This window comes from Argopecten irradians, chromosome 15, assembly GCF_041381155.1.
Source record: "Argopecten irradians isolate NY chromosome 15, Ai_NY, whole genome shotgun sequence".
NCBI classification, from domain to species: Eukaryota; Metazoa; Mollusca; class Bivalvia; order Pectinida; family Pectinidae; genus Argopecten; species Argopecten irradians.
Genome location: NC_091148.1, coordinates 10,355,228 through 10,374,190, shown reverse-complemented (window position 1 = coordinate 10,374,190; position 18,963 = coordinate 10,355,228). Strand labels below are relative to the sequence as shown.

General features: G+C 39.0%; 1 protein-coding gene across 1 annotated transcript in view; it reads left to right on the top strand.

Annotated features, from left to right (window-relative positions):
* LOC138308575 (death-inducer obliterator 1-like) overlaps window positions 1-16,159 on the top strand; it is a 28,541-nt gene extending 12,382 nt beyond the window's left edge. The window contains exons 13-27 of the mRNA XM_069249622.1: window positions 670-1,116; window positions 1,577-1,726; window positions 2,338-2,503; window positions 3,523-3,679; window positions 4,046-4,205; window positions 4,885-5,001; window positions 6,177-6,293; window positions 6,910-7,131; window positions 7,654-7,817; window positions 8,451-8,601; window positions 8,756-8,845; window positions 9,364-9,559; window positions 10,096-10,330; window positions 11,340-11,524; window positions 11,828-16,159. Coding sequence (XP_069105723.1) covers window positions 670-1,116; window positions 1,577-1,726; window positions 2,338-2,503; window positions 3,523-3,679; window positions 4,046-4,205; window positions 4,885-5,001; window positions 6,177-6,293; window positions 6,910-7,131; window positions 7,654-7,817; window positions 8,451-8,601; window positions 8,756-8,845; window positions 9,364-9,559; window positions 10,096-10,330; window positions 11,340-11,524; window positions 11,828-14,427 — 5,157 coding nt within the window. The 3' untranslated portion in view covers window positions 14,428-16,159. The remainder of the gene's footprint in view (window positions 1-669; window positions 1,117-1,576; window positions 1,727-2,337; window positions 2,504-3,522; window positions 3,680-4,045; window positions 4,206-4,884; window positions 5,002-6,176; window positions 6,294-6,909; window positions 7,132-7,653; window positions 7,818-8,450; window positions 8,602-8,755; window positions 8,846-9,363; window positions 9,560-10,095; window positions 10,331-11,339; window positions 11,525-11,827) is intronic.
* Window positions 16,160-18,963: the final 2,804 nt, after the last annotated feature.

Genomic DNA, 18,963 nt, shown 5'->3' with positions numbered 1-18,963 from the left:
TTAATTTTGAGAACAATTATTTCGATATGGAGTACTTCAGCCTGAAGTTAAGCTAGAATAATGTAATTTTGAGAACAATTGTACAGACAATGCAAGTTTGAAAGCATGCATTTGAGAGTCATGAAAAGTTATAAATGATTCATATTTTTAAAATTGTTTCTTAAACACACATGTTGGTTATGACACTAATGGTATCTAAAGAAGTGGATGGTCATTTTTCCTTTGCTCTGCTTGGATACCAGTGCTATGACTGACCCCTATATAAAGCCCACAAACCGTAATACTAAAAAATCGAACACCTGCTTGAGACTAACTTAGTTTGCCCTTTTCTGCATCTAGAATTTAAATTCCAAACACTTTTTCGTAGCTTCTAGAAGCTCTTCTATATTTTACAAGCAGGAATTGAGTTGGCCTTTATTATCGGTACACAATAATGGAGTCTTGCAGTTACAAAGCTAACTATTGGGGTTAACTTGTCCAGAAACATATCATTTCATTAAGAATATAAAAAGGTTGATGAAAATTCAAATGACCAACTGTTTCTTTACAAACTCATTGATAGTATAGTTGTATGCTTTAATCAAGCATCTACGATCAGAAATTAAAATACTCTGAGAATTGTGAAATGACTTGAAATTAATTTTAATATTTTGTTTTCTTTATACTCAGGATAAACCACATTCTGAAAGAAGGCTGTCGGATGAAAAACACCGGGAACGTCATCGTGACCGACATCACAGCTCAGATCACCGACGTCATTCATCAGATGGGAAATCTGGCGAGAGACGTTCTTCATCTTCTAGTCATCGCGATGACAAAAATAAACATAAACATTCCGGACTTAAATCTTCTGAATCGCATAAATCATCAGATCCACACAGACGTGACTCTAAAGATCGTCCACATCACTCCGGTCAAAAATCGTCCTCAATCCCTCATAAACTCGACTCAAGTCAGAAGAATGTCACAAGTGTTAGTGTTAAGTCTCCGACAGTTAAGTCGCCAGGGATGAAATCCCCGGATATTCGTTCTCCGAATAAACCTGGTCCCCATGGTGACATACATCGAAGACTATCCACAGGTGGATTGGGAGACAAAAATATGAAGAATATCAAGGTGAGAAACTGTTGTATATAATGTTGTATATAATGATTGTCTGAGGAAATTATATTTCAGAATTGATGATTGGCTGAAGAAAATATATATGTCACAATCGATGATTGGCTGAAGAAAATATATGTCACAATTGATGATTGGCTGAAGAAATTATATGTCACAATAGATGATTGGTTGAGGATAACCAATAATTGTCAAAATGTTATTGTGCAAAGTGCATAATAGAGAGATGATTTTGATACAGTGATTATTACAAATATGCAAATTTTAATTCATAATATTGTTAGAAATATTTTTTTTACCTACAAGTGTAAAAATTCATATGTTAAGAGGAGATATTGTTAAGATTTTAACATTATATATTATGTTTACAGGAGAATGTTGTTAAGATTTTAACATTATATGATATGTTCACAGGAGAATGTTGTAAAAACATTAAGATTGTATGATATATTCACAGGAGAAGAGGACACTACAGAAATGTGTGGGTCCTGGCTGTAAGAAGGACGCCGTGTACGGCACAGTGTACTGTTGTACTGACTGTATAATCAAACATTCCGACGAGTCACTCAAAATAATACGTCAAGACCAGGAGGAGAAGGGCATAAAGGTGAGTTCAGTCCCACAGTGTATTTACATTTCATTAAAGTATAATTCTGTGATAAATACACCTACAACCTTTTGCCAATATATTTTTCATATATACATAAAAGTCCTGTGTGTGTTTGAGGTATATTCCCCTTTTGATAATCTTAATGATGACAGTATCTTCGTGTGACTTTAAAATTGATGGGTCAAATTCATACTCATTGATGTAATTAGCTCATTTACCCCTGAAAACACATTTAGACTCTTCTAAATCAAAAACTAGACCAGTCCATTATGAAATATCAGGGGTAAATGAGTTTAAAAAAATACAGTAAAACAAAACGTCCTTTTTGTAAAACCTTTTGCTAACTCCATGGAATATACAAGCTGTGTAATATTGAGAATAATTCACATTTCGTGTGATATTTGATAACGTTTGTACGGAACTATTGTTTCTATTTGTGATGGAATGATGTCAAAAGAGGATATCCAGGCTAACGTCATTTCAGTGAAAAGGTTACAAACATTACAACTGGGGATAATAGTCCTGCAAGAATGTTATCAGGTATCATATAATATGCGAATTAGTCCCATTGTAAGCTTTCTTAGCCAGATTCTGTTCCTGGATTTCAGCTGAAAGACAAATCAGAGAGAAAAGTTTGTGTTCTGGAGAAGAAGACGGGACGGATACTGACCGGAAACAACGCTCCGACTGAAGCTAATATCAAAATCTGGTTGGAGAGTCATCGGTCATTTGAAATCCTCTGTCCGACGAAAAAACCATCAGCATTTTACGGAAGTAAGCACTGGCAAACGGTTCTATTGGCATTCAAGATTGATTTGGGAATCTTTAAACAATATCAGGGCTCAGTTTCATGAACATTTCTAACTTTAAGGAATTCCTTAACTTAAAATTCTCCATTACAGGTTTTAAGCAAGGCCCCTTACTTGATTTTTTTCCTTAACTTCTGTAATGCTTTTCTATGGGGAAATTTAAGTTAAGGCATTCCTTAAAATTAAGAAATATTCGTGTATAAATGAGCCCAGATTGCACAAATCCAGCATCTTGACTAGATTTTATTGTAGATGAAGTTATTTAGTTATTTAGTCAACCGACATTGAAACCTGCATTAGCGACCATCTAGGACCAATTTCCACAATTTTCGCTGTGTGTAAAGACCACCTGGCTCCAAAGACGTTTTTCCTTTGTCCATTGGGTGGTCTTTATAGATAGGTTTTATTGTATTTAGATTTGAGTGCTCGCCCCCTGTGAGGAAGGCTCCGGGTTCTGTCCCCTGGCCGAGAAACACCAAAGTCTTTAAAAGTGGTATTTTCTGCTCCTGCTTAGCACTCAGCATAAAGGGAGTGGGGCGACTGGTTCGCCCGTTGTCAATATAATGTGACCGGGTGGGGTGTGTTGCTTGGTGTCTTCGGCGGCATGCTTCAGTGATATAGCACTATAAAAAGGGCAACAGTTCTACTATGCATGAAGACACAACATGAATATACCGCAGTCTCATAAAACCCCGTGCTTTACACAAAAACATACATGGAGCCGTCCCATGTGCTTACACACACAAACAACAAACAAACAACATGGGAGGCTGTCCTTACATGACCCTGGCTGTTAATAGGATGTTAATTAATCAAACAAACAAACAAACAAACAAACATGGGAGGCTGTCCTTACATGACCCTGGCTGTTAATAGGATGTTAATAAATCAAACAAACAAACAAACAAAAGAATACATTATTCATCTGCAATGTGTACTTTAGACAAAACATTATGGCATCATTGTCTTGGATTCGTGTTTTAGATAAGGAGAAAGAAAAGCATAAAGAACGTGAAAAACATGCGACGGAGAAAGAAAAAGCAAAGCCTGAGGAACCCAAGGAGGTGAAGAAAGCTGACGACGGTCCCGACCCTGTCAGACTGAACGTCAGAAAATCACTCAGAGACGCCCTCACACACAGGTAAAGTCTGAAACAGTGGTAGATAAAGATCACAAAATGCTCTAAAACATACAGGTAAAACTCTCAGGTTTCCTCACTTAGGTGATTAAGGTCAATTCAAAGGACTATGTATAGTTTTGACCCTTTTTGGCCCCCAAAGTCATAAATTTAGGTAACTTCAAAGGACTATGTAAAGTTTGGACCTTTCGCCTCCAATGTCACAAATTTAGGTAAGTTCAAAAGTCTATGTATGGTTTGGACCCTTGTTTTGCCCCCAAATTCATAAATTCATGAAAATTTAAAGGACTGTGTATGGTTTGGACCCTTTTTGGCATCCAAAAGTCATAATTTTTCAAATTAAATATCCAAGCGTCTGTTTATCTGTAGGGCTGGCAAGGCAGATGACATGATGTTGTCAAACAGTGAGATCAAGTCACTAGCACTGAGTGTTGAGGGAGAACTCTTCAAGTGTTTCAAGGAGACTAATACCAAGTACAAAGCCAAGTATCGCAGTCTCATCTTCAACCTCAAGGACTCCAAAAATCAGGTAAGTTTTTAAACCAAAGTATTACAAACTTATTTTCATCCCCAAGGACCTCCAAAATCAGGCAAAGTTTCTAAAGTACGGCAGTCTCATCTTCAACCTCAAGGACACCAGAAATCAGTTAAGTTTCTCAAAGATGCTCCACCGCTGACAAATAATATTTTTTTCACTATCAAAAACAGGAGCAGACGATTTTGTATTTTTCTTCAGTTATAAAAGTTACTTATTTTACACCATTACCACCATTGAAAAGTTTGAGCTTCTAATTTTACTTCAAGTTAAAAATATGAAAAATAATTAATTGCATCCCGAAAAAATTCCTTGGCACTATATCTTATATAGAATGTAGTAATGATTGTGCATGCACCAAAGGCGAAATAAATTATTTTATGCTATTTTTCGTGTTAATTAGGCATATATATATATGATTAAACACCAATTATTTTTCAAATGACTAATATCATTTATGCTCTGTCGGCGGTGGAGCATCTTTAAGTACCGCAGTCTTCAACAGATTTCCTTTACAACCAAGTCTTGACAAATTCTTGTATAACCATTAGCTATTCATTAGATATAAAAGACATGTAACGAATAAAAGAATAAAAGAGCTATGACCAAATGTTGATGTAAAGTTTTGCTAAAAATCTTTCTATATTAAAACGCAAAATGTATCTGTTTGTAGGGTTTATTTAGAAAAGTGTTGTCCGGAACCATCAAGCCGTACCGACTTGTGAGAATGACGGCAGAAGAACTGGCCTCTAGAGAACTGGCCATGTGGCGGGAATATGAAACCAAACATGTAAGTGGTAGGATAGGAGCAATGAATTTATAGATTTACTGCAAAATTATGTACAGTCCAACCCACTTAATACAAACTTAGATAGTCCAAAATCCCGTTTTATACGAATCGGATTAAAATCTGCTATTCTTTATGAACTGGTATTCATTTATAATGTCAACTGTATTTCTGATTGACTAGGGCTTTTTCTCACTGCTCTTTTTCACTGTTTTTATTTCCAGTGTAGTTGATGTAGTTTTCTGAAGCCAATTCACAAATATTTAAAGCCTTAACCAACTAAATTCATGCACAATTTTTGGATAGTTTTCAAGAAACTTTGATTTTGGGAAATTTTATGCTTGAATTGGATAAATTTAGAGGTTTTGCCATGGTAAATGGGGCGATTTAAATGGCTAAATCGCCCCAAATCATGCTGAAAAAAGCCCTGGATTCACGCGTCCTTGCTGTAATGAATTTCTTCAAAATCTTATAGCCATTTGACCATATGATTCACACTAGCAGATAAGTCGGTGAAATACTATTGAAGAATTAAGATAAATTGTTACAATGAGAAACTATATACTGTATAGCTGCTAATGTTTGTGGGGGTTGTAATTTTGCTGAGTTCACAGATTCCACCAAATTTGTGAAATTTAATACCTCACAGAATTGTTCAAAAGTCATGGACTTGCATAACACATTCTGCAACATAAATGACACTTTCAAAGGCTTCAGGGTGAAAAAGTGAATAAGTTCCAATCAGTAAAGACTACACCCGCAAAAATTTAAAAACGACCAAATTCGACGTAATTAGTGTCCCCCCTTAAGCCCCTTTTTCTGGAGAAGTTGTATAAACGCTGCTATCTCATGTATTTAACAATGTTTTACAACATGTGATGCCTCTAACATCAGCATTGTATCCCATATCACAAGAACTTGCCTGTCTTTTACATGTGAATTACGACATAATTATGGTAAAAGGCATAGACATGTTTACTGTAACAGATTAATGTACCGTGAGTTCAGAAAGATTTAAAATATTGCTGACTTTTTTTGTCCACAATTTACATTTTGGTTCAGTTATAAGCACCTCCCTTTGTTACAATTATCTAAGCACCCTGGGCACTAATAACGCAGAATACGGTATACTAAATAACAAGTACGAATAATAACAAGATGAAAACAAATGTTCACAGAATCTGGAGATGATCGAGATGACGGAGAAAGAGCACATGAAAGAACAGCACACGATTGTCAAGAAAACTCACAAAGGGGAGGTTACTCTGGAGGAAGAAGACCTTAGTACATTAGATGTATGTATCACTGAGATATCTGTAATTCTGTTATCAGATATCTTAACAAATTAGGAATTTCCTCATCCTTGGGTCCAAAAACGCTGTGTTTTCTGAATTAACCCTCAAAAATATGTTAGGAGACTTTGAGAATTCAGTTAAATATAAGCGGTTGATAGACTTGAAATCATTAATTTCAGTTAAGCACAAGCAATTGATAGACTTGAAATAAAAAAACTTCAGTTAAACATAAGCAGGTGAGTGACTTGAAATCAAGAATTTCAGTTAAGCACAAGCAGGTGAAAGACTTGAAATCAAGAATTTCAGTTAAGCACAAGCAGGAGATAGACTTGAAATCAAGAATTTCAGTTGAACATAAGCAGGTGATAGACATGAAATCAAGAATTTCAGTTCAACATTAGCAGGTGACAGACTTGAAACTAAACTTTTATAAAGATTCTCCAATTCTCCCATTACTAATGAAAAATCAACCTCATTTGTGAAAAATACTCTGATTATGTTCTGTAGGTCTGCTCTCCTCGAATTAGCTGGCAATTAGTGGTTTGCTTTACTTATTTTATTTTTCTTTCAACTTAAAGTTTAATTTTACTACAAAGTTTTTTTTTTGTCTTTGAAGTCCAAACCAGAAACAAGTAAACAGAAATCAGACACGAATGAGGACACACCGAAGGCAGACATCTTGTCCGAGCTGATCGTCAACGATACAACCTCGCAACATAAACAGCATTTATTTGATCTCAACTGCCAGATCTGTACAGGGAAGATAGCTCCACCTGCTGAGCAAGAACCTGTCTCCAAGAAGGTCAAGGTCGGACGTCGACCGACAGTTGAGACCAAAGTAAGTGTAATTACATAATTCAAGGAGTTTACAACATTTTGGTCAAAATGACGGATCTTATGTCAAGGTTTAACACTTGTGATGGCAATTTGCAACTCGGAAGTTAAAACAAATTTGCATTAAAGGAAGATAAAACAAATTTGCATTAAAGATGATTAGTATATTTTTTCACCAAGAAAAACCAGGTAGTCATGCTGTGGTCAAGTTATTAAGATGTCCCGACTTGTTACTACAATCCCTCCACCTCTGGGTTACGAGTTCATGTGGAGCAGTTGCCAGGCACTAACCATTTGTCGACTGCTTTTCTCCTGTTACTCCAGGTTTCCTCCACCAACAAACCTGACAAGTCCTTAAATGATCTTGGCTGTTGATAGACCGCTAAACTAATAAAAGGATTTTAGTGCCGTGCCTTCTAACCTCATATACTTATTTGTCCATTTGTTACATTGAAGAATTTTTGCATGTGACTTCCTATTAAAGTTGACTCACATTCATCAAATCTTTGTTGCTGTTGATGTTTAGGATTCTGAAGACGAGGATAAAACAGAAGGACTATCTACTAAGAAGACGGTGGAGGAACAGAAAAAAGCGGAACAGGTTGTCAAAGAGGTGTTAAAAGCCATACAAAAGGCCAAAATTCAGACGGATAAAACGCCGCCCATCGTCGATTCTACTGTCACTGTAGGGTGAGTAGACTCTGTCAATGTTACTAACCGTTTTTGTATATGCTCCTGTCATGAAATAAAGCATGGGAAATGGGTATAGTGTTAACCCATCCGGTTGCATACATGTTGTTTTCGGGTTGGGGTAAAATATCTAAAACTATATAGCACATCCTTGGACAAATTTTATATTTCTCCTATCTGTAGTATCTGAAGTGCTTACATATTCTCAGTAAATATAAGGTTTATTAAACATTGACAAAAAAATTATTTAAAAAAAACGACAAGAGATAATTTTGAAAATTTATTAGATTTGCTAATATATGAATATTCGAATGGTTACCAAGACAACTAAACTTGCAAAATTAGAAAGGGCTGCAATTGAATCAAGATGTATTAACTTTTTCAAATGCTCCTAAAACAACTTGGGTAAAGTACAATTTACTGTCGATAAGTCCCACCTTCCGGTGGTTATGATGACACGAAACTCACGTCAAATGATGACGTCATAACACTTGGTTTGAAAAATTGATTGATTTGGGGGCCACACTGAACCCAAATCATACATAGTCCTTTATATATGTCATGATCTGGTGTGTTGAGGCCTATAGGGCTTTTGTTTTTCGTTCCCTGATCATGAATGCTGTTGTTTTACAGGTCCCCAGATTCAGCCCTCCAGTCTGGGCTAGAGAAGAAACCTAAGTTTACCCCGTCAGGACCCCAATTATGGAAAGGATTCATCTTCATGCAGGACGTCGCTAAGTTTGTCACGACTGCATACCGTGTCTCCGGACCAGAGGTCAAGTTGGTGAGTAAGCTGATTGCTGATGTACATCTGAAAACACATACAGTAGAATAATCCTTCCCTAATCTTAACACAAGATAATGATCTTTTAGATATATTAAGTTACGATTCGGGTTGCGTATTCTGTTTTATCAACTTGTTCTCTATAAATTTCCAGGATCTACCAGATACCATCCATGTATGTGGGAGAATAGGACCTGAACAGGTCTGGGATTATTTGTCCAAGATGAAAAAGATCGGCACAAGGGTATGTATTTACTGTACACCAAGTCGTTAGCTATGTCAGTGCAAGTAAATTTCACAAAATTTTCTGAAAATGGGAATTTGCAATTGAAAATTTAAAATCAGTGAGGAATAAACTAGGAATCTGAATGAATAAGGATATCTGTGTACTGCAGGAAACCTCCATACACATACAAAATAGAAAAAACACAATCTTTCAAATTCAATCCTATACACTGACAGCTCCAGTTTGCGGCCGCCATTTTTTTCCCACTGTAGAAAAACCCATCAGCGTGAATGCGGTGCTTTGAAATCAGCTCATTATATAATCAAGCAGTTCAAACGCTTTTATGATACGACAAACGTAATCTTCATCAGGCAGAAGCTCAGTGCAATTGCTCTTTATTTGCAAGTGTGATAGACCACCTTCCAATATAATCAGCTGGCCAAAAACGGAATATCTGTATACTGTATATCTGTATACTATGATCTATTGTTTTAGGATATCTGTATACTGTATATCTGTATACTCTACTGTTTTAGGATATCTGTATACTGCGGTTCATTCCTGGTAAAGAGGAAGAGAAGACGTCGTACATCAACCTGTACTCGTACCTCAACAGTCGATCACGATGTGGGGTGGTAGGGAACTGTGCTAAATACATCAAGGATTTCTACCTTCTCCCTCTCGCCTCTCACAGTAAAATACCTTCAGTCCTTCTACCCTTCGATGGACCAGGTAAGTTGTCATTTATACTCCTGGAAAGAAGGGGTTGGGGAAGCAGATGAAGTCATAATTATTCAGTAACAAAAAAGCTATGATAGCTGAACCTTTTCCTTTAAACTTATGAAACTGCTTTGTAGCTTTTCTAACATATGAACTATAAAGGGCTGCCATGGCCGAGTGGTTAAGATGTCCCGTCCCGACATATTACCACAAACCCTCCACCTCTGAGTTGTGAGTTTGAATCCCAAGTGGGGCAGTTGCCAAGTATTGGCCGCTGGTCAGTGATTTTCCTCCACCATCAAACCTGGCACGTCCTTACATGACCCTGGCTGTTAATAGGATGTAAAACAAGAGAAACCAAACCAAACCAAAAACCAAATAGCTTTTATTGAATATGAATGAGCTTCCAATCATAAATTTCTGATGTCAGTCTATCCTACCATTCAAGGGAAATAATCAAGAAAAGGGAGATAACTATTAAGCACTAATAATACAAATTAGTCATCATGAATGAACAATGGTTATAAATCAATGGTATCTCTCTTCAGGTCTGGAGAACAATCGTCCTCACATGTTGCTAGCAGTAATCGTAAAGCAGAAGACAAAACGTCATGGCAGCGACTCGAACAAACAGCCTTATGATCCTTCAGAACCGAAAAAATCCAGGTCATCCCACGAGAAGGAGTCACGAAGACACAGTCTACCGTCCTCGGATTCCTTTACGTCTCCAACACATTCTTACTCTCCAAGTACGAAGATAAAGGGAAAGAAAGCATCACCCAGGTACATAATCTACACATAACGGGGAAATTTTTAGCACACCATCATCATGATCAGATGCTTTTCAAATCGGCTGTCATCCGTGGTCCAATTCCTTCCATCCATTCATCCGTTAACAACTCTTGTTACAGCTATTTCTTAGAAAGTACTGAAGAAACCTGTCTCACATTTCATATTTAGGTTCTGCTAGGACCATAGTTATGCAAATTGCATTTTGAGATCGATCAGTCAAGAAGATGTCTGACAGGCAGAAATCTTGGAATTTGATAGTAGAAGTTTGAAAAGCAGAGAAAAGAGACCTCAATCTATTGATCATTCTTTGGTGAGCACCAAGATCCCTCTGGAATCTCTTGTTATACCAAATTCAGAGTGTGCTGGAATCTCCCTGTCTGTCATTTGCAAATTCTTCATTAACAGATTTAAACCCCCACCCCACTACCTTTATGAAACAAAGATTAAGAGTTGCTCAAAAACAATAATGACATAAGAAAACTTATATATCGATGACTAAAGATGAGGTTACAACACCATACAAATGCAAAATTTCCTGCATAATCTATTTAAAAGTAAAGATTCATTTAGCTGCTTTTTTGTCTAGCACAGTGATAGTCGACTAACACATGGTAATTAGGACGACGGCGGAAAACATGATACGACCTGCGTTATGAAAATTGACATTTGATTGATTTTAATTAAATTGTTCAGAAGGTGAAGATAAGTGTGATATTAACGGTAAACTAATACATTTTGCGTCTCTATAAAATCATCAATCTTGTTTTACATTTTAAAAATTAAAAGAGGTTTCGGAAAGGTAGTGGGCTTCTTTTAAGATTAACAAATGTGATTTGATTGTTATGGCAGGACAATTACATTTCTCAACTCATTCACCACTGAAGACGCATTCAATCTCTTCTGTTTCAATGGCTGGAAGAGTTCATAATGAGTTTTTAGGGGTGAATAAGTTTAACAACAAACTGGAAATACAATAAATGATCACTATATTTCTCTATAGGTTGACCCCGACGAGTGCCCAGCGTGGTAAGGGGACACCGATGTCTGCTACTCCATCTACTACTCCCTCCTCCAGCATTACTCCTGGCAGTGCTAACGCCACCCCAGGCACCTCCGACAGCAAAGACCCCATCGTCAAATTCTATGGTTCAGGGGAACTCCTCACTGCAGAGAAAACACCTGAAGGCAAGTAGAAGTGAAGAGTAGCTTTTCAATCTTAAATTTGAATTGTACAGCTTGTAAATTTGTGAGTTATAAATGGTGGGCATCCTCACACATTTATTTTTGCCTACTGAAGGTTAGATCTAAAATTTATACAAATTCGGTTCATCTTCCCCCAATAGTGTTTCTTACAAAATTTGTTTACAATTCAAGACAAAAAAATTTGGTTTTACCTTCTGGAAGGTTCTTTTGAAGTAGTTATTGTAGTATAATTTGTTAGTAGAAGCTATAATCAAGTTCTAATGAAAGACCTTTGTTAATTTACAGACGATGCGCCATATTCCCCAGGGGGTGGAGGTGATGACGATAACGATGACCCTTATGACCCTGAGAGTGTTAGTTTTGACAACGCCAAGGAAAGTAAAGCAGCTAGTGCCGCCCCAACCTCAAGTAATAGTGTTGCTCAAATGATTGAAAAAATCGCCCAGAGTGACAATCCTGCAGAAATGACTGCTATCATGGTAGCTACACTGGCCACAGCCACGTCACTCCGTGACAAGCAAATGTTGTTGTTAGAACTGACACAGAAAGTCAAGGAACAAAAAGACCTCCTGGAGGCAAAACGCAAGAAAAAGGAAGCACCGCTTGTGGCTGCCAGTGCTACACCAGCCATGGCTTTGTCAACTTTGACTTCCGCTATCAGTGCAATAACAACCGTTTCCAAGCAACTGTCCTCAGACAGACATAAAAAGGCCTCAGCAACAGCACCAGTGGCAGCTTCAGATACAGTTGTGAAAGCTCAAACTGCTGGTACATCAAATGCCAGCTCTTCTTCCCAAGGTGAAGTAAGGGAGGGAAATGCAGATGCAGGCAGCAAAGAACCGGTAGCTACAGTAAAGCATTCAACAGGAAAAGTAGGCGAGGAAGCATCGTCTTCAACAGGACGTGAAGAGGGTGACAAGGAAGCTCATTCTGTACCTGAAGCTCTTCAGTCACTTTTCTCCAGTATCCCAGGAAACTACAGCCACGTGACTAACATGAATCAGGATGAGGGAGGAAAACAGAAGCCCTCTCCAACAAAAGAAACGCCTAAACCTAGTCCTGTACCAGATATTACTCCGGCCAAAGAGGTTGAGCCAGCTCCTCCAACAGTGCCAGTCCCTAGTATCATCTCAACTCGTGTAAAAAGTGGAGGCGAGAAAAAGAAACGGGTTGAATTTGATGCGTCTCTCCTTAAATTTGATTATGGTGATTCTGACAGTGAAGGAGAAGATATTGAGGACAAGACAGAACCAAAGCAGAAACATGTTTATCAAGATACGTCAACCCCTGATTTCATCCCAGGCCTGGATTTAGACGAGGATGCCATGCCTGCTAAAGAGATCCTCCCACTTCCCCGTCATACTATCAAATTGCCTGTTCCCCCTCCTGAAGAGCCTCCTTCAGAGCCCCCGGCAGTGCCCCCAGACATGCCCCCAGATGTACCTCCCCCACTCCCTCTTGAGCCACCACCGCCGCCACCCGACCACGATCCAGATGACGAAGAAGAGGAAAACGAAGACAAGAAGGCGAAGGGTAAAGGCGGGAACAAGAAGCCTAAACCTCCTCCTCGGATAATGCTTCAGGCTACAGACCCAGTAGGTAGAGTTATCCTACAGGCTTCCTATAAGAAGATACAGGAGGCGATGACAGTGCCTGCCCCACCGCTGCCACCACTGCCTGGTATTGTGATACCCTCTCAGGGTCCGCCACCCAACCACATGCAGATGCCTCCTATCGTGACAATATCTGATAATGTTGGAGGTCCTGCACCGTATTCTGCTCCTGATATGCACATGCCACCATCAGGGCCAGTGATGCCCCCGCCTGGACCAGTTCTTCCTCCTCCTGGACAAGGTAGGCTTCACCCAAATTTACCTCCACCGGGGCCAGGCATGCCCCCTCCGAGACCAAATCGCGGAAGGCATGATATGAGAGGACCTCCAAGACATCTAGAGAGACGTGGTCGAGGGGGACCAAGAGGTCCTAGACGGCCTTCTCGGGGTCATAGGCCAAGACACGGGATTCCAAGTCTGTTTGATTTAGAAGCTGGTCCGGCACATGAATATAACCGCCGAGGCTGGAGGGATGAGGAGGATGAAATGCATGGCGACTCACCTGACTGGTCGCTTGATCAAGATCTGCGACAAACACAAGATCAAGATTTTAGGAGGATGCAGGATCGTGACGAGCGAGTGAGACCAACATCTTGGAAGGAGTACAAAGAAATGTCTAACTCCCCGGTGATGGAGGATGTTGATCACAGGTGGCCAAACAAACATGGACGGAAACCCAGGGTGCCCTTGGCCCTACAAGAGCAATCTCATTTGCCTCCTTTGCCTACGTCGTCGGACATTCTGGAGGATAGTGATATGAGAACGTTTTTATCGCCCTCTAGTGTCGAGGATAGAGACTACAGGGTTAAAGGTGAGGTAACCTCTCCACACATCCAATCTCAGGATCAGGATATGAGGTTTCAGCCTCCAGATCTGAAATACTCTAAGGAGCAATCCGCTTCAGACCCAAGGAACACAGACTTAAGTGAACCTAAACAGAAGAAAGCAAAATTAAAAGAGGATTCTCCAGGTCGAATTTCCTCGCCTGTTGCTTTAGCCTCACAAATACCCTCCAAACCTTCCACAGTTACACGGTCGTCTCCAAGTCCTACGCCACCATCTGGGGACAAACCAGAGGGACCAAAAACAGGGGTATCCCTACCAACATCCATTAGGCCTCCAATGGCTATTGGTTCATCCCTTGGTCCTGTGCCTATAAGGGCTCCACCAGGACATATGGGGCCACAACCGCCCCCTGATGTGGCCAGGCCTAGACATCCACGTCCCTCAAGAAGTCAGCCAGCACCCCCTGGTGTTGACGACTGGGAATAATTGAATGCCATACTCTTTTATTTTTGCTAGTTTGTCTGGCCTGCATTTATTGTATCTAGTCGATTGATGTAAGAGATGCTATGAGTTCTCTTATCTGCAGGTCTCTTTCTGTAGCCCTAATACAATCAAGCTGTATATTATAAACGTACTTATTTTGGCGCAGTCTGATTTTAGAGTAAATGGCGTAGCTGATTTTAGAGTAAAATGTATTTTCATCACTTTGGGCCAGAATGAATTTGGATTGGTGCATTACTCATAATTTCCATATCAAGTTAACAGCATATATATTACATATAGAAACAAAAATACAATATGTGCACTACTGTTACATAGGTGTTTTCGAGCAATATTCCGGACGAAAAGTGCTATAACTATCGTTGAAATATGTACGTTTATACATGAATTTATTAAAGGTGATATTTTTAGTATTTTAATTTGATGTAAATGAACAAGCTAAGAATGTGTTGGATACATCTAATGTTTATTATGTTAAAAAATGAAAATGCTCAGATGCGAATCCGGGTCCTCCAGCTTACCAATCTCTTAGCTTAGTCAGTTTATATCTGTGAAGGTGTACTGTGTCTAGAACCCGCCACACAGAAATTATTCCTGCTGAACAAATATGTATGTGAAGTAGTGAGGTTAAGTTTAGTCTCGTTCACTCCATGACGCCAATTTTTTTCTCCAGTGAGTCGCGAGACATTCTCCCAAGACAGATTTTTGTAATTCTTGATGACGTTACTGCAGTCTGGCGTTGTGTAGATATTGTTGGAAATGTTCAGGTTTTTTAAGGTGAAGACTTACTTTAATTTGGTTTTATAAATTTCTGGTGAGAAATTGGTTAAGTTTTGTTAAAGATATGTATACAGCATCTCAAACGATTTTTGATTTCATCAAATCGATATTAAGAAACACATTATTTGCTTTTGTGATTTTTGCAAAGCAAATGTTTTCGTTTCAGGTCAAGTTTGATAAGATCTTCTATGAAATGGAACAGAACGAATTTTTATCGCTTATTTAAAAACTTAATATTTACAAATTAGAATATCAAGAATTGCTGAAAACAAACCTTTGTAAGTCATTATCACTTACTAGCATACTGCATCATTTAAAGACGCTGCGCCGCTGACAAATGGTAGAGAATCTAACAAAAATCCGTTTAGAAGTCGCTTTCAGGTTAACGCACTTTTTCAGAATCCTTCAGAATCTTTCAGAATCACATGTCTACTCATTTTGTCCCAAATTGGTCTTTACGTCCCGGATGACATCGAAATGTCGTTTCCAGATATAACAGATATTGAGAATTGCATTGAAGTGTTCATGTCCCTGATGGGATGTTGTCAGATTGTATCTGAAACATAATGGTCCACGTGAGTACACTTTTCGCTGGCTAGTGGACTCTCACTGGAGTCGAAATTCATCATCATATCTGTGGATCTGCTGTCGTTGAGTCAGTAAGACCAGGTGCTCCCGCTGGCTATTCCCACGGAAGCTAGGACCAGTGTTGTCAGAGCTATTTGATGTGTTTATACGAGTTGCCATTAGCAGAGTTCTGTTGCATTGATCTTTGGAGATCTTTAATGTTGTTATACTGTTGCTGTATACTGTTACGTTGTAATATGAACTGTATCTAATCAAGGTCCCATTAACTTTGAACATTCGACAGTATCGTTTCTCGTGTATATTGTCATAATTAGTGATACACAAGTAAAATTGTGAAATGCCAAACTTATTTTTTGTTGTGGTTATCATTTCATCTGAGACAAAGTTTCAAGTGACCTGTTCTAATTGACTTTTGTCCGTTGTCATCCGTATAGTGTCCGTGAACAATTTATATTTTCGACTTCTTCTCCAAAACTGCTGAAGCAAATTCAATGAAATTTTGCACAAATCTTCCAAGACATAAGGTTATAATCATAAATCTTCGCCCTAAATGTCTGACTTACGATGGGCTGTTAACCAAAAACAGAGCTTAATATGATAACTGACATGGCCTGAGAGCTTGAAAAGAATAAGAGAGCGAATGAAAAGATGTATTTCATAAGCCTACGTCATTAGGGAATAACTAACACAATAACATCAATAATAAGATGTGATTTTATGGCAATTTTGATATCGCACCTTTTATCAGCACGAGACCGCCAGGTTGACATCAGGTCAAGGGCTGATAAAGGGTGCCATATCAAAATTGTCATATAACCTTTTTGTCGCACATTTTGAGAGAGAGAAAAGTAATAACTTAGAGAAGGGTTGAATTGTAGTTTTGAATGCGCGCACTATAAAGCATGAACCAAGTTCTGAATTGAGGGTAATCGACACGGACTGAAAACTTACATGTCGTTTATAGCGGCGACAGTAGTACTAGTGCAATTGAGCTTCGATCGCGCTCTCTCTGAGCTAAGGGCTAATTGAGTCTAACAGAACTGGCAGGTAGAAACTGCGCGCATGCGTCGTAGTATTAAACAATATTTGTATAAAGACTGCGTCGATGGAGCCAAGTAAATTCAGTACGTAGAGGTAGCTTTGTCGCGCCAACCATGACATTTAAAGTTTTCCCCAGATAATCGCCAAGCATATATAGTTTCACAAGAAATTGCGGTTTGTAAAGGATCCGCATGACCCCAAATACGCACCACTGATTTGTCCATGTTCCTTGTTGACCCTATTACCAGCGTTTGATACCATGACTAAGCCTTCCATGCGGGTGCTATAACTTTATGAGATGGGTCAGAGAGGCGTCAGCCTAGAAATTCAAAATGACGTCGAGGACAGGTAAAAGGTAGCCTCCGGTTTTTGGGTACGATTAGTGTTAAAATATGGAAGAAGTCGAAACAGATGGTTTACATAATTGTTGTGCGGACCCAAATTTTGTGCTAACTCACCGATACCCGAAGCCAACGGATTGTGAAACCGACTGTTGAACTTCGGCAACTGTGTTCTTAGAACTGACGCGAAACAGTTGATGGTGTGCGGTCCCCACATTCTGTCCAAGAATCGAAACTATCCTCAGTGTAGCCTCAACTCGTACTTGTCATTCAAACGACTGAGGACATCGGCACCGCAGTTGTCCTTGCCCGCTATGTATTGCTTCTGCCCAAATCGCAGTGGCTATATCATTCTACTCCTTGCTCGAGCCTCCCATCATGTTTAGATAATTATTACAATTGCGGCAATATTGTCGTAATGAATTTGAACTGTTTTCCCGGTCAGGTCGTTTCTGAATGATACCAAGCCCATAAGTTTACACGGCCCTCATTTATCGAGTAACTGTGACCTATATATTTGTCCCAGAATCCTCTGGCTTTCTTGACGTTTAGTAACGCTCCAAGCCCACTTTGGAAGCGTCTGTGACATCGATATCTGTGCCTCTATGGAGAAGTGTAATATCGTTGACCCGTTCCATGTATGTAGTGTACTGATCCACCAATCGAAATCCCGTCGCGCCGCATCCGACAACTCTAGAATAGATTCCCAGCTGGTCAGATAAGAATGTCGTCAACATACGCCAGCACACGAATACCTTCACACAGGCCTACGTATTTTACAGAATAAAATGGACTTATGACAGAACATGCCACACATAACGATGTTTATATTCCATCCAAAACCAAGATATTTTCTGAAGTCGTTATGCATGGGTACCGGTATATGAACAAATCCGTCTTTGATATCCATAATAACTAACATTGTTCTGAACATCGGCGAATAATGCATATATCTGTCAATCGTAATTCGGGCTGTAATTTAACTTTTGACACGGAGTCTTTAATAACTGGTGAATACTCCCTATGAGTCATCAGAAGAACACAACAACTATTTAGTGGAACTGATCGTCTCTGGTCCGACCTCCTGGGTCCAAATTGTCTATATATAAGCGGGCCTCCACGGGCGCCATTTATAAATCTTTGCTCGTCATACAGGCGTAAAAACCATACAGCTGTACCTTGCTGTTTTCTCATATTTTTTCTAACATCGATCACTTATAAATACTTTTCTATTGAATTCAGGATCAATATGGATTCAATTAAGTCTAATTTTTCATCCAACGTTTTGCATAGCTTCTCAATAACATTGTCTGCCATACCAGAACTGTGAGAACGCCTTTGACGGATGCAACGTGTTGTGTGATTGAGATGTTTGTAAATACTGTATTCGGGAAACTCGCTACATCTTCGTCAGATAAACGATAACATGTCTTTCTTGTTCCAAGTCTATCTTTATTCTCTCAAAACGTAGAGATTCAGCAAAGGGGAATAACCCATATACAGTAAGGGTTATGATTATCTCCCTTAGACCGTACAGTGTGTAAACTAGCTACACCCATATAACCATATACACAACAAACGTCAAGAATAGAACTGAAGAGATGCACGTAGTGCTAAATATTATAATTCAGAACCGAATACGAAAGCAAGGCATAGAACCGGTAGGTGATATAAGCTCCAAACTTGGGAGACAGTCTGGTTAAAATACAAAATTTCACTGCACACTTGACCTGGAAGACAAGATAACACAGACATGTTTGATTTTCGGCTT